Source organism: Eleutherodactylus coqui, chromosome 1 (assembly GCF_035609145.1).
Source record: "Eleutherodactylus coqui strain aEleCoq1 chromosome 1, aEleCoq1.hap1, whole genome shotgun sequence".
NCBI classification, from domain to species: Eukaryota; Metazoa; Chordata; class Amphibia; order Anura; family Eleutherodactylidae; genus Eleutherodactylus; species Eleutherodactylus coqui.
This window is the reverse complement of record NC_089837.1, coordinates 146,172,846-146,197,585: the sequence shown is the minus strand read 5'-3', so window position 1 is coordinate 146,197,585 and position 24,740 is coordinate 146,172,846. Positions and strand designations below refer to the sequence as shown.

The following is a 24,740-nucleotide window of genomic DNA, read 5'->3' as shown; positions in this document are numbered from 1 at the left end:
GGATTTCGCCTCACTCACAGAGAGGGGGGTGAAATCTGCAGAATAAATTAACATGCTGAGGATTTTAAATCTGCACCACAGGTCAATTTCTGCAGGGATTTTCACATCAGCATTTAGAAGAAATTAAAAATTTCATCTACTTTGCTGCGATTGTAATATGCTGCAAATGTTTAGCACAGATGCAGTCCCAAATATCCACCCTGTGTGAACACAACCGTAAAGTACATTTTATAGTCCCTCCCACATAACCTTTTTTCAATACCCAATCACAAACAACTATGTAGCTTATGTCTTTAAAGTTCCAAGCACAGTACAGGAGTCTGTTCCAGCGCGCAGCAGAATAGGTTGGCAAACCCCAATGTTTTCTACAGTATAAAAGCTGGCATAAAAAAGGTCTAGAGGAACAAGTAGTGTCATAAAATCAAGAAGCACTGTTATTCGATAACTGGGCTGTGCATTAGCTAATTCACTTTTTTCTTCTTCGATATGGCAAACTGCATTATTGCTCTGGATAGCTGAGAATTGGGGAGGGGATGTTGAACATCTGCCTTTAATTACAATTAGCTTTATAACCAGCAAAATGTAAGAGTAAATATATTTGTAGTATATCCTACCTAAAAAGGGACACTCCCATATTTTTTTTTTTTCATTCATTATGTAATTAGGCCCTAGTATATATGTCAGCTAATAGTACTTTATTTAGTTATTCCTTGGTATCGGAACCTTCACTTCAGTTGGGTCATATGCTGTCACAGTGATCCCCTGAGAATTACTTGTCTTTCTGTTCTCTCCAGGAGTCACCACCTCACTCTCCAGGAGTCCTGTATGATGAAATAGCATGGATAGTTCCATACAGGCTTTTTACTAGGGCTGGAGGGAACAGTTACTGCTGATGACCAGAGGCTGCTGTTACAATGGAGATGACAGTTTAGCCTCCCATCAGTACAGTTTATGAGGCTGTGCTGATGCATCATGGGATTGATAGTACACAGAGGATGCGATCCGATCTGTATTAGACAGGAAGCTGCACTGCAGGAAAGAGTACAAAGTACACAAGTCATCCAGAGTGTGGCAGACAATGAAGCGAGGGGTGCAGTGATGGATAATGTGTTTTTGCTGGAGTGCTTCTTTAAAACTCTGTCAAGGCTTGATAGTTATTACCACTTTGAAACAAGAAAGCATTAAACAAATACGCTACAGCAAGTTCTGCTCCCAGAAATGAAAGCCATAATCTGATTTAAAGGGTTTTCCAACTTTAAACTATTGATGACCTGTCCTGAGGATGGTTCATCAGTAAAGGAATCTGTGACCATCTTTTGCAGGTCTTTCAGAGTCTGGCTGCTACTAATAAAATGCAAGTTTCTCCCCAAACTACTACACAGATACAGTGATATGTCTGCTGTATGTAGTTGGCAAACCTGTGAATACTTAGGCTGCTCTCAGAGGGCTGTGAAAAGATGTTGATTGATTTTCTTAAATGCTGAGAACTACTTTAATATATCAATTTCTGTGCCAGGACAGGAAGACTGTGTAGTAAACCGTTTCCCCAATGTCCAGGCAGCTATACATGTAAAAAAAGTAAAGTTTTTGACAAGCCTTCAAATACCTTTGATCGCACCATGTAGAGAAGATAAAAAGAAGCAGAATCCCGGGATTCACATTATGATCTGGAGTTTATTAAAACATAGGTAACAAACAATACTGCACTACAGGTGATACACACCGCTGTGCTATGAGAAGACAACAAAAAGCACAAAAGACAGTTGACCATAGTGTAGTACTGTTTGAATGGTGGTAAATAAGCTAGCTGCTCACTTCTGGGTTAGTGATGCAACTTATTCTGCTGTGCATGTAAGAGTGCTTTCATACGAGGCAGGAAATTCTGCTGCGTGTAAAATCCACATACAAGGCACATGGAATTTGCAATGGCAGAATTTCTTGTTATGCCTGAAAGCACCCTATAGAGGCTTTGTGCACAGTAGTATAACAGACAAAACATAAATATGGCATAATCACAGTACAGGGTCTTTGTGAAAACAAAGACATAGGCGTTCTGTAGATGTAAAAAAACAAAAACGAACACATCTGAATTATGTTATAAACCCAGAAAATATATTTATCTTTCAGAATAATGGCCCAGTTTAACATTTTTTTATTTCTGCTTGACTCCTTTTTCCTTCTCAAACTCAGCAATCTGGTTGAGAATATTTAATAAATTGCCAGGTAATTCTTTACTGGCAGCTGCATTGCCATTCGGGGGTCCTTTATGAGATGTGTTTGTTCTTCCTTGCAGAGTCTGTTCATTTGCTCTACTACTGCCGCCACCACTAGACCCTCTTTCACTGGTTCCATAATCAGGCCTAGAATACTTACTTTGATAGGAATCAGACTTTCGGCTAAATAAATTTGTGGCGTCTTTATGATGATCTGCAGAATCATCCCTGTGTTTTCCCTCTGCTCTTTTGCTGTACGAGTCTGTAGAGTCTCTTCTACCAGGTCTGTACTTACTAGCGGAGGCTACACTTTTTGATGCGCCACCACTAGCATGAGTTTTTGCACTACAATACGAATCTCTCGAATCTTCAGACCTACCTCCAGCAGGATCTATGAACTCCAAGGAAGAAGACGACAGGGACCGATTCCTTGTTTTGAATTCCTGGGATTTTCTCTGAGGCCTCTCCCGATTGTCACATATTCTGAGATGATCTTGTTTCAGAAAAGAGGCCAAAGTGTCTACTGGTGGGGTAAGCTGTTCATCTGCACGAGTCGACACACTGGATGAGTGCTTCCTTGAGCGGCTCGAAGATGTGGAATGCTTTCTACTCCTCTTCCTTTTCTTGTGTTTTTTATAACTAGTAGAGGATGAAGAGCTGTTTGAAGATGAAGCACTTGATGAGGATGATGAGGATCTTTGGCGTTTCTTCTTCCTATCATCATAAATGGTAATTGATAAAAGCAGCTTAGCAAACGTTTTTTAAGAACCAGGCATAGCTCAAACTTGAGACTGCTTGAAAGCAAGAACTTCAGTGATGAAGTAAAAATATTACTTTAGCAGTATAACTGGACACAGTACAGGTAAAAACACTGACTACTACCAATGCATGTGTTACATACCTAATAGACTATTTGGGAACTGAGTGGCACCAGGAAGAGGGGAAAATCCCTAACAAAACTATGCAAATTTTTGTCACCAAATGTAGATCTCAAGTGTGGGGAGATCTGCTCTCTGGACTACATTTTCACAAATTCTATTACAAATTTTAAGAACGTCATTATGACCCAGCCCCTTTAATGCTCAAGAATTGTTCTTTAAAAAAGGGTCATCCTCTCTGAGACATCCCCTTTCAAAATGCAGCTGTCAGGTTGATCAGATGGTTGCCTTGGGTGCAGAACATGGCACAAACAACTTTTTTACCCCAGGGAAGGTGCAGCTAGCCAAGTACTTTTCCTTCACCAGCAAAAAGTGTAATAGTACATGACAGCAATTCAGATGAATGCTGTACATGTAATGTGATGATGTCTCGAGTCAAAATAGAAGCCGCTCATACCAGTTGGCTCTCCATTCTTGTTTATAGAAGGGGTTCTTTAGCAGGGGACCTCACTGCTATGATGGTAGGTCATATGGGTAGGGGTTGTTTCATACATCCCCTTTAAAGCAGGACCTATAATGTCCTCTGGAAGAGAGAGGGGCTGAATAGCTTTGTAGCAGCACCCCTGCTGACTCTAGTAAAGTCTCCCTTTTCTTTCTACCCTCTCCCATTCCCCCATAAAGTCTCTTTTTAATCTCAGTTCCCAGAGCCAAGTCAATGGACAATCCCCACTGCTGACCATCAATGGGTGATGTCAGACTTGACCGACAGCAAGGTATTGGAACTGCACACTTATCATTTTCACAACAAAACAAAGAACAGCCCTATGAAGCAACGGGAAGGAGTAGAGAAAAGAGAGACATCATTGGAGTCAGCAGGGCGGTGTCTACAAAGTTATGCAACCATCCCCAATGACGAGAGGACATAACAGGCCCTCTTTAAACGTAGATGTAGAGATCAGTTGATCTGGATCCCTTAAAGATGATTGAATATTGGTACCTTTTCTCTTCTTTTAGGAGTTTACGTAACTTCTCTGCACTGGTTTCTATTTTCTTTTCTTTAGCCTTTTCTTCCTTTTCTTCTTCTTGTTGTTTCTCTCTTTTTTCCAAAGATTTCTTTTTATCAAGTTATCAAAAATATATTGTTATAGCATTCATTTTATAGGTAACATTCAGCAGTCCCACCACCCACAGTATAAAAACCACAATAAGCCATATTAGTCGTTGTAAAAGGTCAAAGATAAATAAAGGACAAAAAGTGGATAAGCAGGAACGCCCACATTAAGCCCATTATGTATTGCCGGAATATCATGATATACATGGCCAATAATTCAGAACAGGATTGGAGTTAAAGGCATTATTAGCATGGCCATAAGAACAAAAAAAAGGTCCACAGACCAAAATGATAGTAAAAATTAGCAGGAATTGAGAATATGTTTATACAAACCAGTTGATATTGACCCGGGTCCATTGTAGGTGGCAGTTTAGGAATTACAGTCCATTTTCAAAATAGGAACAGAAATAATGGATATTCATATCAGCAACACCAAGAGGTCAAGGCAGGAGGAGACACAAAGAGACACATCATCAGTATTACAGGAAGCAATGGACAATTGAGGGAAAAAAAATTTTTTGTAGTCAATGTACAAGTGACCTGTCAGCTTATGGTGAATCTCACATTTTATTTCTGATGTAGTTAAACTGGGATTTCACACATTACCCCCCCCCCCCCATCCTGAACAAATTAGAGGTGCTCCCCACTTGGAGGTCCTCTGATCAGCTGACCATTTCACAAGAGTCCCCTACCCCCCCAAGCAGAGTTTGTACAAGTAAGGCAAAGAAACAATATAATCGACAGTATCGGTAGCAATCAATGATATTTAATTTTGTACCATAACCAGAATTTCAAATACAGCTCTTAAGCCTTTACTTAAATGGCTACTCCCATCATAGACATTCATGGCATGTCTAAAGGATAGGTCATAAATGTGGGTCCCATCTCCAGAACCTGAACCCATCTTGAGAACAAATGTCCCCTGACCCGCCTGGCGAGCTTGCCTCCAGCCACTGCACCAAAGCTCTGATTGAATGCAGAGGTGGCCGAGATTACAGAAACAGCTGAGCTCGCTGTGCTATGCCATTTCCAAAACCTAACTGAATGGAAGTAATTGGAACAGCACAGCTTGCTAGGCTATGGCGTTTCTGTAACTCCCATGGCACAGTGAGCTTGTTTGTTTTCGTTAATTCTGCCACCTCTGCATTCAATCACAGCCTGAGGCCACCTCTGTTCCCAAGATAGGCGAGTGTTCCAGAGGCGATGTTATTAATGCACAAGATGGCAACAGCTTTTTAGAGGGATAGAAGAAAATGTACAGGCCATTTGAGAAGAAACAGCACCTTGCATTAAAGTCCCTATAGCAGTCCAACAATCTACAGAATATCAGGCATAGTCATTAGATTTGTTCCTGTTCATTGCATGTTTAAGAGAAAATAAAGAATCACCTGTATACATTGGCGCACTTTGTTCAGTGCCTCCTCAGCCTCCGTGAAGGATTTGTCTATTGTCAAAGCTTTGTTGTAGTAACTCTCTGCATTTAGTAGTTTATCTTCTTCCTCCAGCCTGCAATTATGTCACCTTATTAATTTTTTAACAAAACAGACTAATATAGATGATTATATTATTAGCAAGATTTCAAAGTAAACAGATAAAAAAGAAAAGGAAAACGTAAAACTAAAAGTGGATAAAAGTTGATATTCCAGTCAAACACGTTGACTACTGTTGGAGAACTGAAGTAGTTCTAGAGAAATGATAAACATAAGAAACCTGCTACATTGAAATCAGCTTTAGTAAATACTTGGATTCCCCATAAAGCAACAAGTCCGAAGAATATTTTCTTAGATCTCTGCTGTGCCATTTCCCCGTTATAAATCCTAAACATTTATTAAGGTGCGTCTTGCTACACCGATATTGTCCAATTAGTAACGACAGTGCTAGACTGTACAAGAACACACATTTGTCAATTTATTCACAATTATTCAGGAGGATAAGACAGAGGACCATCACAATGCAGAATCCAAAAAGAGTTGCTATTTTATAGGGAATACAAGCATTTATGGACCCAGATTTATCAATGAGATCTGGTAAGTGTTCTTTGAGGCAAATCAAACTCCTTTTAAAGCATACTCACTGTCCACCTCTCTCCACAAGGGTTTGGCAAAGGTATTTTCTTGCATTCTTATGCACTGGGCAGTTTTCTAAGGCAATTTCAAAGTCATCAATCGCTTTATTTAAGCTGCCTTTCGTAGCATATCTAAGAAAGAAAGTAAACATAATACATTAAAAATCATAAGCAAGTCTAACACCTTAAACCCCTTTGACATTGAACAGTTGTCATAATTCGAGCTTTAAATGTATACAGGTGACACACAAGATGATTGAAGAGCAACTTTTTTCAGGCATCAGTAGTTTTGTGTTCGTGATAAGTAACACTATATCCGGCCATTATGGCTTGCATCTCTGCAAGCTCCATCTCGAATTGTCAGGTTTCTCTGAGCTCAGCTCTAAGCGGGAGTGGAGACTAGCTGCTATGACTCCCATACACAGAACTCCGAAAAGGAGATCCTGCTCTTCTACCTCTCTGTACTACAACCTCAGAAGCAGCAGCGTAGATGACATTATACAGCAGTACTGAGCAGTGTAGCTGTTAATCCAGGGCTAGGAGAGAGAAGACTTAGGCCTGAGGCATATGACCGTATTTTCAATCCATGTGCTGTATGAGTCTACATTCTGACTAAACCGACAGCACAAGGACCTGTAGTAATCAATGTTCCAAATCCTACAATTTTTGTTTTTCTACACGGATCGCATTAAAACAAACCAAAAAAACAAACAACACAGCATGTACCATTCTGATTTTATATGCAGATGAAAATCAACTGCAGACAAAATAGGGATGTGCTTCTGAGCGTTGTGTGCCTTAGGCTTTACTAGAACTAGCAGCAGCGTCTGTCAGTCTTTAGCCGCTCCCTCCACTTCCCATAGACTTCTATGGACTGAACCTTTAACAGATTCATTAGTGAGCTGCTAACATGTCTTCGCCAAAAACCAATTTCAGCGGTAAATTCTAAGTGCGTGATGAGTGCAGGAGGCAGGGAGATGGAAGGAGGAGGGGAGTCTGATAACTAGAGAAAGAGCCATTATTTTCTAGCAAAACAATATATTACAAAGTTTATTTTTACTTGTACTATTGATTTATGAAAATAATTAAAGTGTTACTGTACAATAAAAATGTTCTTTAGGGTTAATTAAAATTGGTGGTTCATACATAAAACTAATCATTTGTCAAACAAATGGTCATCCTCCAACTTCCTACAGAGCTGCATTGGTTGAATATGCATTCAGAATTGACCTTTTTACATAGTAAGAGAAATTAAAAGGCCATTTTAGGCTTATAGCAGACAGTGATATTACAGCTTCTGTTTTGCATTTTACAGTAGCTGTAACACGGCACCAAGACTTTTATGCGTTCCTAGTGTTCCTCTGAATGCCTCCAATTTCATATATAGGCAAACAAAGCTGTTCCATGACGAATTTCATATTAATCTGAGAAAAAGGTGCTTCATGTTGTATTACGGAGCTATTCACTAATTTTTTTTATTTTATTCTTTCCAGCAGAGAACAGCAGGGCAGGTGATTGAAAAAGAAAAAAAAGACAGTGTAGTCACCTTTCCTTGGCCTCCAGTATGCACTTGAGCTGCTCCTGCTGCCCATTTCTCCTCCCCGTCTGCGGACATCTGTCAAAAGTTAGGCGACTGCTGAGGTGAATCAGAGGCCACAGTGTACTCCTGGGATCATGGCGCTCAGGATGTGAGAGTTCGGATGACGACGCTGTGGCCTCTGGTTGGCCGCAGCCATCGCCTGACTTCTGACGCCCATCCACAGATGGGGAGGATGTCGGGGCAGTGGGAGTGGCTCTATTGGGTATTCTTTTTTTTTTTTCCTCTCTTATTCTATCACTTGCCCAGCTGTTAACCATTTTTTTCTTACAATCACACACCTCCTTTAACCCCTTGAGTGGCAGGTTTCCTACCACCCTGTCGTGCCCACCAGGGCAGGTTTTTTAAAATGGTCTAATCATTGAATTTCAACTAGTTTTGCAGTTGCGTCTCAAGAGCCATAACTTTTTCATTTTTCCATTGACATGGCCGTATGAGGGCTTGTTTTTTGCGGGACAAGTTGTGATTTTTTAAACAGGGGGGAGGAAAAAAAGAAATGGGGAAAAAAGAAAAAAAGGGGCCATGTCATTAAGGGGTTAAATAATGTATTAACTTCCTTCTCTGGGTCATTACGACGCACACATATACCACATGTGTGATTGTATTTTTGATTTTTTGCAAAGTAAAGGGAGACAAGTGTTTTTTTTTAATTTTTTTACTCTTTTTTTTAAATTTTTTTAAAATTTTTTTTTTTTGTCCCTTTAGGGGACTTCCACAGGGACCCATCAGGACCCCTGATCACATTCTGGGGGTCCGATGGTGACAGCCCTTTACATGCTGCAGTGACAGCCCTTTACATGCTGCAGTCACATAGACTGCAGCATGTAAAAGGTTAACACAGCAGAGATCGGAGGTTTTCTCTGATCTCTGCTGTAAGAGCTAGTACCTAGCTGTCCTCTGACAGCTAACAACCAGCTCTCCCTGCCACAGAGATCGGCTTGCTTCTGACAAGCCGATGGTCTCTATGGCAACTTGTAAACAAAGCAGGACATTGCCGACATGTCTGCAATATCTTCTGCTGGTTTTTCAAAGCCCTTGCACTGCTCTGTGTGGGTCTGTGCAGGCAGAGCACACTGTCACAGCTTGTGGCATTGTGCTCTGTAGCTCCCATAGTGATACATAGCCCGGAAATCTTCCGGGCTATGTTGCTATGAGCAGTGGAGCTCGTCCCCGGAAATTTTCCGGGCGTGCCACTCAAGGGGTTAAGGAGCAGCATATGGCAAAAACGGCTTGCCTTATGCCACAATCATTTTTAGCCACAGAAACATCATGGCCTGGCTCTGTACATGAGGACAGACTAATTCAGTAGTGCAAATGGCCAGTATATAGTCATCAGTGAACTTAGAGCAGTTGGCCCCAATCTAAAAGAACAGGGTGTCAGGAGCCTTACTCCACAGGACTAAACAAGATCACATTTTACTGCTCAAATTTCAAATAAACTAAATGACACAGCTCCGTCTGCGATTAACACTGCCTATATAGACATCAAATAAAAGTATAGTACATATACTACTGCCACCCCCAAATTATCTTTCACACATTTGGAACACAGGCTGAAGTCATGAAATACTCACAAGGCACCTCGTGCTACCAAAGCTTCAACATTTTTGGGATCAATTTCCAAAGCTTTATTGTATTCATTCATAGCATCAACATGACGGCCCAGCTTAAAGTAATCAACTCCCATCTTCACACTGTTACAAATAAATGCTTGTGAAGGAATTTGATAATATAGCAATAAACAAAATTTGTCACTGTAAAAAAACAAACAAAAAAAACAAACGGTTTCTCGTTCTGCTCATTGGGGGACACACAAAACCTTGAGTGTAGCTGTTGCCACTAGGAGGTGACACTAAGCAAAGAAAGTTAGTCCCTCCTACAGGCCCTGAGCTAATCAGTTTGGATGTAAGCTGTAGGAGAGAACAAATTAACACATGAAGTTGATCAATACAGACGATAACTAGAAACAAATAGTCCTAGATTAAAAAAACCAGGACGGACTGAGGGTCCCGGATTTGGAAAGGACCAGCAGTGCTAGTAAAGTAGTAACGACAAGGTGGGTGCTGTGTCCTCCAACAAATGTGACGGGAAAGGGATTTTATAGCAAGTAACAAAAATCTTGCTTTCTCGTCCGTGTCATTGGGGACAGAACAGACCTTGGGACGTTCTAGATCAGTACCCAAGGGGTGGGAAAAAGAAAAAATGTTGAGTGGGCAGCTAGTTACTCCTAGTGGGCTCATATAAGCGACAAGTCCACCGGTGGTTGCCAAGAAACCACTTTCTGTACGCCTGGAAAGTGTTTGGATGACTAGGAAGAGCTTGCAAACTTTGTACTGCATCTTCTCACCAATCTTCTGGCTCCTCCAGTCCCCCGAGTCACATCAGCTTCAGTCGGCCGGATCCTCCTCTTCCTGAGATGAAGCGTACATTACCGGTATTCCGCTTCCTGCAAGGCCATGTATGCTACGTCACTAGTGACGCAAGATCACTGCCTAGCAGGGAGTGCCGGTCTATTGCAGAAACTGCACATGTGCGCTGTCTCGCTGCAATAGTATATGAACACTGATGGTGACACAGCATGCATGCAGTCTCAGCAATAGCTCGGCATTCTCTGCTAGGCAGTAAACGCTATGTCAGTAGTGACGCAACGTACACTGACCTGCCGGAAGGAGACTGCCGAGAATAGACACTCCAAAAAAGGAGGAAGAGGATCCGGCCGGCTTAAGGTGAGGTGACCGGAGGAGCCAGGGGTAGATCGGTGAGGTGAAGATGCAGTAAGACAACTGCCTGAAGAGGAATAGGCAAGTATAGAATTTTTTTTTCTCTAAATGACAGAACCCCTTTAACCGTTATGGACAGACTAGCTGGCGGTAGGCAGACAGTTGTGATTACCAGGGACAAGTAACTGCTTTAGGAATAAAGGTGAGAGAGACTTGATCCTTAACCCCTTCATGACATGGCCTATTTTGGCGTTGAGGACCAAGCGATTTTTTGGTATTTTTCCATCTCCATTTTTCAAAAGCCATAACTTTTTTATTTTTCCGTGGACGCGGCCGTATAAGGGCTTGTTTTTTGCGTGGCGAACTGTAGTTTTTATCGATGCCAATTTTGGGTACATAGACTATATTGTAAATTTTTTTTTTTTTGTTTAATGATAGCAGAGAGAGAAAACGCATCAATTCTACCATAGATTTTTTTTTTTTTTTTTTACACCGTTAATCATGCAGCATAAATGAGACTTTCCACTTTTTCTGCAGACCGGTACGGTTACAACGATACCAAAATTCTAACATTTTTTTTAGGTTTTCCCACTTTTCTGCAATAAAAACCCTTTTTTTTGGAAATCTTTTTTCTATTCTAAATTGCTGCATTCAAAGTCACGTAACTTTTTTATTTTTTGATGTACAGAGCTCTATGAGGGCTTATTTTTTGCGAGACGAGCTGTAGATTTTATTGGTACCATTTTGGCGTACATACGACTTTTTTGATCACTTTTATTGCGTTTTTAGTGAGGCAAAATGCTAAAAATTAGCATTTTGCCTCAGTTTTTTAGCTTTTTTTTTGGCGTTTTTTTCGGTGCACAGTCAAAAGCATGTGCAACTTATTGTACGCATCGTTACGGATGCGACAATACCAAATATGTGGGGTTTTATTTTTTTTTTACCTTTTTTTATGCTAATCTGAGAAAAAGCATAAAAAATGTTTTTTTTACTCTTTTTTTTACATTTTTTTAAATTCATTTTTTAAATCTTTCTTTTTTTTATACTGTTTGTGTCCCTCTGAGGGACTTTAATCACTGCCCTGATGATCGCTGTCATAAGGCATGGCAGAGCTACTGCTCTCCCATGCCTTATCGCTCATACAGCGATCTCAGGCATAGGCAATACAGGACGCCAGTGTCTGGCATCCTGTTGCCATGGTGACAGGCCGGGCTCTCGCGATGACATCGCGAGTTCTGGCCGGAGACACAGAGGGAGCCGCGCTCCCGCTGTGAACTCTTCCCCTGCCGCGATCTACTTAGATCACGGCAGGGAAGGGGTTAAAAGTGGCGGGCGCATCTCCGATGTCCCCCCGCTGCTGCAGCGAGACGCCGGCTGTGACTGACAGCCGGCTCCCGCTGCGGGATAGCGCTGGATCACATATGATCCAGCGCTATCTCCAGGACGTAAGTTTACGCCCTGTTGCGGGAAGTACCCCGCTCCCAGGACGTAAACTTACGCCCTGCAGCGGGAAGGGGTTAAAGGACCGAATCTGTTTGAGGGTTTCACATGTGAGGGAGGGGGATAAAGTATGTGGGAGACCCCTAGAACAGTGCCTACCTAATGCAAAGCAGGAAAACAGTCAAAGAGTGTGACTGCAGATATCACTTGGAACACCACTGAAGGAAGATGGCTGAAAATGTGCATTCCACAGTAGAGGCTACTAAGAGATGTACGAGTTCATGATAAGGCTGAACGCAGGAGAAGGATTCCAGAGGCTGTGTGCCAACAAATCCCCATACACCATCTTGGCGTGTATGCATGCGCAATACGCGCCAAGATAGTGCATTGTCGTGCACATTCCGCACAGTATATATGAGAGGCACCGTTGAAAGTAATGTAAAGTTTGTTATGCATTACGTGCGTGTTTAATATGCAGTAAACAACAACTGTAGAAGGCCCTTACTGGTGAAGGGTTGCTGGGTGGAGGGGAGACAGGCAAAAGACTCCGGTGAATCCCAATGGCTGGAGGGAAGCAGGGCAGTTAGAGCTGTACTGGTCCACATTGTTACTCCGTTCTGCAAGAAAACAATGTCTAGTGCTGCACTGTTCACCCTCCCCACTTGGGGGTAAGCAGGAAAGTTAGTTCATCCCCAATTCCCTGCTAGAGAGGAGGATAAAAAATCTACTAAAATAAAAGTAGAAAAGAGCTGCAGATCAGGATATAGCTCGATGCCTGCAGGAGGAGTATAGCTGGTAAGAGGGACTACGTCTTTGCTTAATGTAAACCACCTAGTGGCAAGAGTTATACAGGTGTATGACACCAACAAGAAATAGAACGTTCATAATAAAATAAAATAAAAAAATTAAAAAGTACAAAAACTCACCATTTTAATGCCCATGATGAGGACTGCTTTCTTCTTAAAGGAGGAGCATAATCTTGTTCACAAAAATTCTCCCTGTGGAAAGATTTTATCTATTTTAATGATGCACAATCTGAAGGCTAAGAGGAATTCTGAAAGTTCTAATATATAACATAATTAGGATTTCGTGGGACTTGTGTCATTTTATAAACAATGCTGAATCCAAGTGCACATGTATGTGAAGAGGTGCAGAAAAGGTTCACAAACTAGCTGCAAAAATGGCTTTTATTTTGGTGCATTTTTTGCGCTGTGTACGTGCTGCAGAGTTTAATTGGCACATACAGCAAAAACCGCAAATTATAGGACGTACTGCAGTTTAAATATACTCAGTGTTCAACTGCTATGTAGTAGCATCCGATCCACTACAGGGTCACATCTGGCCAACTTACCTGCCAGAACAAAAATACAGTTAAAAAGACATTAATATTGGCACACTGTATGACTGGTATTCTCTCCTGTGCAATAAGGGACTGGCAGGCGTTCTGCCACTTTTGTAACAAGACAAGTGGGAAAGATTAATAGTAAGGCCGGCTGCACATGACCGGATTTGCATTGCGGACTCCGGAGTGGGCGCCCCCCTCCGGATTCCGCAGCAAATACCTTTCGTAGCATGCTATAGAAAAGTGTTTTTTCCTGCCCACGAACGGAAATCAATTGCGATTTTGCGCACATGGGAAAGGGAAGTAAAAGAAGAAAAAAAAAGAAGATCATAGCATGCTCTATTTTTAGGCAGATTCAATTGAAGTCAATGACAGCCGTCCAACCCGCGGCCCTTCCACAATCATCATGTTGGAGAAAGGTTTCGGGATCCGCGTCATCGCCTAGCGACAGCATGGCATAATTTGCACTGCGCCAGAGCGACAGCCGGCACATCCCTAGTATAGAATGAGAAGAATCCAGACAGCTATGTGAGAGTGACTGGCCGGACACAAGGTTGGATTCCGCTGCGGGATCCCACATGTGGGATCCGACCTGGTCATGTGCCAGTGGCCCAAATTAAACTATGTTTTTCTTTCATCTTCGCTGACATAGTGTTGGACAAAAGTAGCACTGGAACTTTAGGTTGACTGCTATAGTTTATGTATTAATGTCAGCTTTCTTGCATAAGTAAATAAAAAAACATTCCCTCAACGTGTGAATAGAGCCAAACTGCCCAGAGCTCACCAATCAGTTGAGACTTCACCTTCACCCTCAGTTGCAGGTCTCTACTCCTACCCTCTGTTTCGCCATTTCCTTTGTTCTGACCCATATGTCCCACTGTATCTCTAAAGTTACACAGCAAAACAATAGCAAGTGTCCAGTGAAAGCTGTGGCTGAAGTTTAGTATTTCTGCCATGCCACTGAAGGTCAGTTTAGCTGATCTGTGCCTTCTCAACATTAAAGGAGATGTCCCGAGGCAGCAAGTGGGTCTATACACTTCTGTATGGCCATATTAATGCACTTTGTAATGTACATTGTGCATTAATTATGAGCCATACAGAAGTTATAAAAAGTTTTTTACTTACCTGCTCCGTTGCTGGCGTCCTCGTCTCCATGGAGCCGACTAATTTTTGGCCTCCGATGGCCAAATTAGCCGCGCTTGCGCAGTCCGGGTCTTCAGCTTTCTTCTATGGAGCCGCTCGTGCCAGAGAGCGGCTCCGTGTAGCTCCGCCCCGTCACGTGCCGATTCCAGCCAATCAGGAGGCTGGAATCGGCAGTGGACCGCACAGAAGAGCTGCGGTCCACGAAGGTAGAAGATCCCGGCGGCCATCTTCAGCGGTAAGTATTGAAGTCACCGGACCGCCGGGATTCAGGTAAGCGCTGTGCGGGTGGTTTTTTTAACCCCTGCATCGGGGTTGTCTCGCGCCGAACGGGGGGGGGGTTTAAAAAAAAAAAAACCCGTTTCGGCGCGGGACATCTCCTTTAAGCATGCTGTGGTTTATAAAACCTGCAATAATATTCTTCTGTGGTTGAAACATGTATTGTCAGCGGAACTGCATTCGGATTTAGGAGCAGAATCCATACATCTGGACCACTGCTTCAGTAGCAAACTACATTAAATCACAATAGAACGTCTGGAATAAACACACTGTCTGCTTTATGATCTATCGCTAGAAAACTATGAAACCCGAGTGATTTATTATAGTGGAGGTTCAGGTTGATATTTTTAGTTATGCTACAAATCAGCATGCAGTTACATCAGTAAATTTTGCAACCTATCATGTCATTTTATACCTTTTGGTTTGTGTTTAGTAACTTTACCTCTGAAGGCCTCTGATTAATGATGGTGGCTTAGATTCATCAATTCCAAGAGTACTCAATAGGAATTCAACAGTAGATGGGTTGGAAAAAGCCACGGATTGGCGCAAGACCTGTTCATAAGTGTTGCTGCTGCTGGAGAAGGCAGTACTGTGTCTAGATAGAAACAAGAAATACATATTTATCATCACTAGCATAATCTGCTGACATTACTTATTTAGTGGGCTTTTCAGAAAATAAGATTTTTGTACAAAAAGTAGTGTTAGCTCCTCCTACCAGCACCAAGCTAATCAGTGTGTATGCAAGCAGTAAAATAGGATACGAAAGATAAAAACAGGCGACATGAAACATTAAAAGTAACCTAGTCAGAGCCATATACAACTCTGAAGAGAACACTCCAACAAGAAGATCAATACTGGAAGGTTCTTAGTAACGAACTGGGCGGATGCCGTGTAGCCCAATGAACGTGACAAGAGACTTTACGGCAAGAACAAAATTCTTATTTTCTCATCCGTTGCCTGAAGACCATGGGACGTTCCAGAGCAGTCCCAGGAGTAGGAAAAAGGCATACAAGGACAGATGAGGTCAATTTATGGCCATCTGCAAAACTCTGAATGACAGAGGCACTAGGAGAGCAGAAGTGAGCACCCAGTAGAACTTCGATAAGGTGTGTAGAAAAGCCCATGCAGCGGTCTTACACACTTGAAGAGCGGAAGTACCGTTATGTACCGCGCAAGAGGCATCTGTCCCCCAAGTCGAATGCACAGTAACATGGAAGAGAGGCTCCCTGGGGCCGCAATAGGGGGGTCACCTATTGCTACTGGGAACGCAATAGGGGGTCACTGATTGCTACCGCGGGGCCAATAAAAGGTGACACTGTTACTACAAGGGATCAACTATTACTAAAACAGCCCCACCAATATAGGGGTCATTATTATTACACAGGGCGGATTTGCTGTGGAATTTACAGTAGCTGTAGCAGCAAAGTGGATGAGATTTCGAAAAGCTCATCCACGCGCTGTGAAAAATGTCTGCACAAAACCTGTGTGGACACCGACATGAGGTGCAGGATTTAATTCCACAGCATGTTAATTTTAAATATCATGTATATCAATAGCCCATCTAGTGCTCCAGTGTTCCTCCCTTTTTTTTTTAACCACCCTGTCCTTTTTATAACAATGGAGGTAAAAATTATATGTTATGATAAGCCACGCCCCTAACCCCTCCCCTGACCACACCCTGGGGCTCCACGAGAAACTTTTGCATCAAGAAGGGTTTCATGGCTGAAGAAGTTTGAGAATGACTAGTTTAGAGTACTGTTATATAGAACTACTGCTAGGGCACTGCAGGAAGAGCAATACAGAAGGAGATTGCCGCCAGGTCGATCTTACCCAGTCCAAAGCTGTTCTAGGATAAAAAGGTGTGTCTCTATGGAGAAGTACCATGCAGACACTACTGGGGTCAGCATGCTGTGGTGAGGCAGCCAGGACCAAGTGCAAGAACTAGAGGTGGGCCTAGTAAGGAAGAGGAGGCAGGAGCCAATGGCAGGGCAGGGTCTTGACATGGAAGAGAGTGATTACCTTGTCCTTCAAAGTCCTTTCCAAACACCGCAAAGCCTGATTGAATGTTCAGCCCAACCCACAGAAGTAGGCTTAGTAGGCCGACGCTGGGTCTAGATTATTTGCTGCACACATGGGGAAGAGCACTGTGGGAGGCACGGACATCTGCGGGAAAAAGGGGCAGTGCAGAGCAGTCTGATCTGCAATTCAGCACCAGAGACGTGGTACACACCATGCTAATACAGGGACCCAGTTATATGGTCAGAATCGCCATCCCCGCCACGGTGTTCACACGCACTGCAGTGTAGAGAGAGGAAGAGGACAGGGCTGATGGTGGATAGCAGCATAACCTGAGAGGGCCAGCGCCCGAAGCCAGGCAAGTCAGAAAGACAAACCTCCCCCAACCTCCAAAGTGTTCCGGGAAGCGGGCAATGCGGCCCCCTTCCCCCCCCCCCCCCCCCCCCCAAGCAGGAATACTGAAGGGGTCTTAAAATAGGAGCACTGTGGAAAGGTTAACTCCAAAAGACGCTAGTAGTGTGCTCCAGTTAGGGGTCACTATGGCTGGCGCGCCAAAGTAAAACTAGCAGCTGACCGTGCCTCCTTGTCTCCTGAGGGTAGGGCGGGCAACAGAGTGGTTAATGCCAGTCGGTTTGCCCTCCTCGGCAGGGTAACAGAAAAAGTATAAATGACAGCCCTGTATTCCCAGAGTCAGGAAGGTAACCACTGAACACCGGTGAGAGGAGAGGTCTGCTTACTACAGACACTGAGCTAAAACTGGGTTAGCTTGATGCCTGCAGGAAGGGTATAGCTTTGCTTAGTGTCCGCCTTCTAGTGGCATAGCTGTACCATTAGTCTTCAGCTGTGTCCAGCCATGCAACAGACAAAAATTACCAATTACACGAAAAGCAAAGAAATACTGTACTTATGCAAATTAATACAAACCCTAAAAGGACTGTCCCATTAATATACCCTAATAGAATATAGTGGCAACACAAAGTTTAGCACCTGCTTGCCCACCCCCCTCCAAATTATCATGAGGGAGCAGTTACAATAACTGAGAAACAAATACAGCTTTCTTTTAAAATGTTACTTTACTGGTGTATCTTTAGGTCATATCAAATAATTACTGGCTGATCTACATTATTAAATTGGACTGTCCACGTGGGACAGACCCTTACATTTCTTCTTTGGCCATATTCAAAAGGACGAGTGTGAGTTGCATCGGAAATTCTCAGGCGCAACTCGCATTGAACATGGATACTCTGTCCTTGTGCTGTGCGAGATGCCGCCCATTACATGTGCTATTCTTATGCAAGACCCACACAAAAATAGGACATTAGTGAAACATCACTAATGTGAATGATCGCATTCAAAGGAATGGGTTCTTTTTCCTGTGCAATTTCAGCCCATCTTGAACATGAACAGAACTCGCACAGAACTCTCGTCTCTGTGAATAGAGCCTTAAGTTGGTCACTCAAAATATACTACCCAAGTTAAGGACTTTAGGAGTCTAGGTCTTCTATGCATCAGTGCCGAATGCACAAGAAAAAAAAAAGTACAGGCACTTATTAAAGCAGGAGCAAGATAGCAAAAAAAAAATTAAATCACAATTATGAGTCTCCTGTATTAATAAGAATCATAGTGCCCCCACAAAACACAGCTGACATGTACTAAACTTGGGCAGCATATTTCAGTGAGAGCCTTGGGCAGTGTATTGAAGTGAGAGACCTGCTCTAGTCTCTGTTCACACTGGAGTCCTGGCTGCCAGATCTATGGCAGTTACACAGGGTCAGTTATTAAGTGGATACCCACAAATCCTCATTGAGCCCATTTACTTCTATGGAGTCCATAAGGGATCCCCGTACTTTTGATAGCAAGAATATAACTGCAGACCGCACACAAGAGAAGAGTCTTAATCATACTTGTAGTATTCGGGCATATCTTCAGAGGTGACAACTCCAAGCTTTAAATGGGACAGATGACTTGGAAGTGAAGACTTATGCAAGGACAGAGTGATTTTTTCATGGTACCGGTCAATGTCCTTTACAGCAGCTAGAAAAGGCATCAGATAAAAAGCATTCAGTACACAATACAACTGGTGGACGTAGTTCTCAACTGGTATCTATCAGATGCCAAGATGGCACAAAGCTAGCTGCACTAGAAAAGGCAATGTGCTGTGCTGAAGTGATCCCTCTCAGCACACAGATGTGTTGCACAAGCCCTTTACCCCCCATTCCTTAATTAATTTGGGGGTTGTTCAGTGAACACTAATGAAGCTCCTAGCTTATAGGGGTTTATCAAAATTTGTATTTTTTGCTTTTAGGCATGAAAAGCAATGGAAGAACATATTCACCGGCTCTGGATACTTCAGCATGGCATTACCAGTTTTTCTCTTTGGCTCCATTTACAAGCCGCAATCATTGATGTACACATCGACTACTGCAGCCAATCACTGTGCACGGCTGGGGCGCCACCGATTGCAGTTTATAAACAAAGCCAGCAAGAAGAACAGAAGCTGTGCTCCTGGAGCAGCCAGGGTCCGGAGCCGGCGAGTATATATTTTTTTTATACTTTTTCATAATTACCAGCAGTTTAAAGGGGTTGTCCCACTTCTAACTCTTTTACTGTAGAAAACGGAACGTTTGCTACATTGCATAGTGGCTCGGTTTGGAACTGCAGGCCGAGTCCTATTGACGAGACTGAATAGGACTCGGCCTGCAGTACCAACTTGGGCTACTGCACAATGTATGGAGCTGTGTGCTTAAAAAAAAATGCCATAACAGCAACAACTTGGAAACTCCTTTAATATTTACGCACCTGGAAAGAAGAAAATAAGAGATCGAATAAACTATTAGTTGTTAGGCTGTTTCTTGCACTGTCCCATAGTCCTATATCAACTAAAACACTTTTGACACCCATCTCTGTGGATAATATGATCGCAATAGGGGTCCCATGACGGTGTGCAAGTCATCTACTGCACCTCTGAAGCTCAACTAAGACTAAAGCGCCATTACAGGTATTGCTTCTCCAACAGCAACCAATAACGCTGTAATGCTCCATACTAGGAAGCCATACAGCCTCCCCCCACACGGCAGATAATGAGGACGGGGAATAGATTGCCTAAAGCAGGATTTGGTTCTGTCATGATAATTCAAACCACACACCTTCCTATTACATCACATGAACTATATAGTCTGTGAATTGGGTGAGGGCGGGGGAGACAACAGGTCCGTAACATGTGGGACTTTGTTTTTACAACATTTACTGTGAACTTTAGGGCGGCTTCAGACAACCGTATATCAAACAGGCATTCACGCTGGCCGATGTACGACGTCTCTCGCTGCAGGGGGAGGAGGCTGGAAGAGCCGGGAGCAGTGCTCTGAGCTCCCGCCCCCTCTATCCCCTCTCCATTTTTTGCAATGAGAGAAAGCGGGGCAGGGCTAAGTTACAGGAATTAGCTCCACCCCCATCCCACATCCCCTCATTGCAAATAGTGCAGAGGGGCGGAGAGGGGGCAGGAGCTCAGAGCACTGCTCCTGGCTCTTCCAGCCTCCTCCCCCTGCAGAGAGGGACGTCGTATATCGGCTGGCATGAACACCCGGCCGATATACGGTCGTCTGAATAAGCCCTCATTTTGTAGTCAAGTATAATTAAGGTGCACCAAATTTATATTTCCTGTTTTACTGCTCTTGCATAACAAAACTTAATCATTTGTTTTCCTGTCACCATTATCAGAGGCCCATAACCTTTTTAATTTTTCTGTCTACAGAGTTATGCAAGGGCTTGTTTATCACAAAATGATTTGGTGGTTTCATGGGTACCACTTAGAGATACGTATAACTTTTTGATCACCCTTTATTGTTGTGTGATCAACTGTACATGTTTTCCTAAGTTATACCTTACATGAATGAGTTTGTGACATTACCTTGAATCAGATCTCCAATTTGATAGTATGATAACGGATCCCCATGGTTACTTTGAGAAGGCACATCTCTAATAGGACACAATGCCTGATTAAGAAAGAAAAAAAAAAAAGGTATCCGCGTTAAAATATCTTGATGGTAAGTTTAACCTGGTCAGGTAAATTTGGAGACAAAAGGAGCATAGAAATACCTACACTTATTTCTAATGGTTCTACATCTCTCAGAATGCCACTGCCCATAGAGATCAGCACCATGAAAAATCCAAAGTCACGGATCGAAGTTATTCTTCCAATGACAACATCGCCACGTTCGATGTCTCTGAAGAACAGTTCCCTTTTCGGACCACTGGTGACCTCCATGAATTGCTCCAAAGGAGGCATGACCGCATAACAACCTGCAGTACAAAGATAGAAAATACAAAAAAGTGTGTTCTGTAGATTCCAAGTTACATAATGGTGTTAGTAGTTAGTCAGAAAACAGCGATTCTAGAACTTTGCAATCAAGTACATTATGGGGAGCTAACGCACACACAAAAGGAAAACTCCAGGCATATTAATCAGCTGATCAATCCGTTGCAGCCAATCCAGTCCTTCCACAGGACTCACTGCTGTTATGACATCTGATTCGCAACACATGACTGCGACAGCCAATGACCCTCCACAGTGCATGACAGCTTCTTGCGCATGAGACTGCGCATAAGTCCCACGGGATACTTTGAGAGTGGAATTCATGTCTCAACAGGTCAGAAATGTTTGGCGCTATGCAGGGATCTACACAGTATTAGGGTGCTTTTACAGATCTGGTTGATCAGTGCGTAGCTTTGTGGGTAAAGAGTCATTACATTTATTTTACTCATTTACACTGGGCATAGCATCCCACTGGGTGGTCCTACTCAATGACCGACCGCCTTCCCTGTTGGGGCTTGTACAGAGAAATAATCACTGCTTAGGACTATCCTAGGGATTCTGAAAATTCTTCAGATGAACAGAGGTTTAACACATTAACTGCCACACTAGGATTTTTTTTTTTTACCCTTGGAGCCACGGTGTTACATTACAAAAACAGAATAAAAAGGTCGTGTTTCCCTGAAAATAAGCCCTAGCATGATTTTTCTGGATTTTTGAGGGTGTAGAATGATGTTTTAAGATTTTTAAGGATGCTTGAATTATAAAGCCTACTGTAAACGTAGGATCTAGTTATAATTACTAAAAAAAAAAGGTAAAATCTTTTGGAGCAAAATTTTATATAAGACTGTCTTATTTTCGGGGAAACAGGGTAACATGCAACTCCTCCCCCCCTCCCCCCAGTATATGCAACAGTGTCACGTATCAGGCGGCTCCCAAGGTAAAGAGACATGCGAGTTACGTAAGCTTCACGAGGCCCTGGGCTCAAGACTAGCGTGAGTTAAATGCATCTCACAAGGCAATTAAATGCGTTAAACCTAATATTAACTGAATTATATACAAACTAGACTGGCTTTGCAAAAACATACAATTGTTGCACCTGAGAAACTCAAGCGCAATTGACACTGGACAACACAAGGACGCCCGTCTGTGTGCTGACCGATGATCGCAGACCCTGCATATCCTATTCTACTAGGTGAAAACGGATGAGAAAGGGACAGGCAGCAAATGTCAATAGCTGCAATCACCAAGCCTGACACTACCATATGCACAGGACATCATAGAGGTGGTGCAGACTCCCATGAAGGGACATAGAAAACTGGAGATATCCTAGTCATTTAGGGCTCCTTCCCACGGACGGATTTCTGCCGCGTAATTCCGCATCGTGAAATCTCCCGTCCTCACCCGCGGCATGCTCTATTTGCCGCGGATGTATGCGTGGACGGCTTCCATTGCAGTCAATGGAAGCCGTCCGTTCACTCTATCTTCCGCTGTAGCACAGCGGAAGATAGCGTGAAATCGCCTCTCTGCCTACCGCATCATGACACGGCCGGCCGCGTCATGTGACACGGCCGGCCGCGTCATGTCACGCGGCAGGCTGTCATGTGACGTGGCCGGCGTGTCACGTGACGCTGCAGCGCGTCACGCCGAAGCGTCATGCGGGGGTGAGGACGCCGGATCCGCAGGTAAGTTTGGGGTCTCTGGGGGGCGCCGTGACGGGCTCCGCCGTGGAATTCACGCGGCGGAGCCCGTCACGGCCGTGTGCAGCCGGCCTTACTACTGATGAACCTGAAGCTCCAAAAGACAAAATAAACAAAAAACACAACGTATCATTAATTAACTTTATTGATGAAGTCAATCCGGCTTCATGTTTGGGAAACCTAAATATTCCCGAAAGCCTTCCACCCCTGGGCGTGACTCATGAAGCGTGACCGTACCTTCTGATGATTCCTGGGAATCTGTACTTTCCCGAACATTAGATTTCCATGACAGGGCAAAGAGCAGGTCTGCTTTCCTGGCAATAAACTGCTGCGCTTCAATATTGTCGAGATTCCTCTCCTTCCTGCCAGGAAACAAAAACAGAGAACATCTGTGAGAAGCGTCCGTGCAAACAGCTGCTGGTCATGGCTGCTCACGGAACATGGGGCAACTGTCAAGGTTGTCAAAGAACGGGCAACAAGTCCTGACAGACTGCTTCCATACGATTCCCTACAGACGAGGCCACGTGTCTGATATGAGAGTTTACTGGGAAATTAGCCTTGGGAGAAATCTGCAGCAATTCTGCAAGTTAGTCCGGCTTCACACTGCGATGCAGAAAAACAATGGCGGCGCGTTCTATCTCCCTGCATGCCCTCACATCACAGCGCCCATTGTTGTAACGGGTTCGGCGGCCGCATCGCACCATGTGCAGGCAATGGGAGGTCTACCCTGAAGACAATGGGAAAAACTCTGCTATCCTCTACCGCCACTCCTCTGGGATTTCACATGGATGGCGAATGCGATATGGGGGCCACATTGTGTTTTCTCTCTCTGCGCTCTCAAAAAAAAAAAAAAAAAAACAATAAATGTTTTACATTATATGCACCCAAAAATGGTACCAAAAAAAAAATATGGTTCGTCATGCAAAAAACAAGCCCTCGTACGGCCGCGGCGACGGGAAATAAAGTTATGGCTCGTGAAAAGGGGAAATGAAAAACCCCAAAAAGCGTTGTGTCCTTAAGCTCAAAATAGGCCATGTCACTAAGGGGTTAATAGGCAGTTTTGGTCATTGTCTGTCATTCCCGGCTCGCACTGCCCCAGCTGCCCTCCTCCCATATGGCCGCCTCCCCGCGGGTTACCTGTACTGCGGCCACTTGGACAGCTCTCCCAGCAGCTGCTTGAAGCCGGCGTGCTCATGCTGCTCACACCTCAGCAGGGACAGCAGGCTGGGGCCGTGGTAGCTGAGGCTCTGCCGCACCAGGTCCTTATCCATGGCACACCGCGGCCACCATCACACTGCAGCCCTAGCAGCCTGGGCGACGGCGGGTGACGTCATCACCATGTGACCGGACCTAGCCGCACCACGTGACTGTCGCATCCTGCTTGGGGGGGGGGAGGAGGAGCTGGCGACGTGTATAGTGCAGCTGTTCCTATGGTTACACAGCAGAGAGTAGAAGCAGGGTGCTGCTGTTTTTACATGACTCCCCATCCACTCCCATTATAAGTCTCCAGACCTGCCAGTTTTTCACTAATGTTTTTTTTGGTCAGACCTTTTGTGGCCCTCGCAGTAATGGTGGCCTTCAGCATCCCGCTGAGAATAAGGGCTCTTTCAGACGAACGTGCGGTGACAGCGTATTCCGTGCAAGATAAAGCATGGCGACCGTCACATGGAGGCGGCGTGCAGTGAATTACACTAGTGGGAAGCCACCCTTATAGTCTACCTGAAAGGGGCTCCTTCACACTGGCGCGCGATATCGCCGCGAGAAAAATGCGGCAAAACTACGAATGTGCTGTCAGGGCTGCTTTTTGCATCGTATTGCCGCTGCTTGCGATTTTCTCGCACAATAGACGACAGCAGGTGTTGCTAATACTAAAAACGCATCACACGAATATCGCAAGTTTGTGCGATAAATCAAAGGCTCCATAGGGAAA

The 24,740-nt window shown here is 43.8% G+C and overlaps 1 protein-coding gene across 2 annotated transcripts; it reads right to left on the bottom strand.

Annotated features, from left to right (window-relative positions):
* Positions 1-1,654: 1,654 nt before the first annotated feature.
* Positions 1,655-24,134, bottom strand: TTC14 (tetratricopeptide repeat domain 14). 2 transcript variants are annotated; one of them, XM_066601549.1, is made up of 12 exons: positions 23,948-24,134; positions 23,048-23,172; positions 20,901-21,100; positions 20,709-20,793; positions 18,706-18,835; positions 15,228-15,380; positions 12,951-13,022; positions 9,439-9,558; positions 6,277-6,399; positions 5,591-5,708; positions 4,089-4,204; positions 1,655-2,927 (listed from the first exon to the last, which is right to left on the bottom strand). In XM_066601549.1, exons 1-12 carry the CDS (start codon positions 24,079-24,081, stop codon positions 2,153-2,155), a joined length of 2,151 nt encoding a protein of 716 aa, XP_066457646.1. In that variant the 5' UTR covers positions 24,082-24,134; the 3' UTR covers positions 1,655-2,152. The 2 variants fall into 2 exon arrangements, 1 of the variants encoding a protein (XP_066457646.1); XR_010792654.1 differs by having other exon boundaries at positions 2,792-2,927; positions 4,089-4,187.
* Between the last annotated feature and the right edge of the window lie 606 nt (positions 24,135-24,740).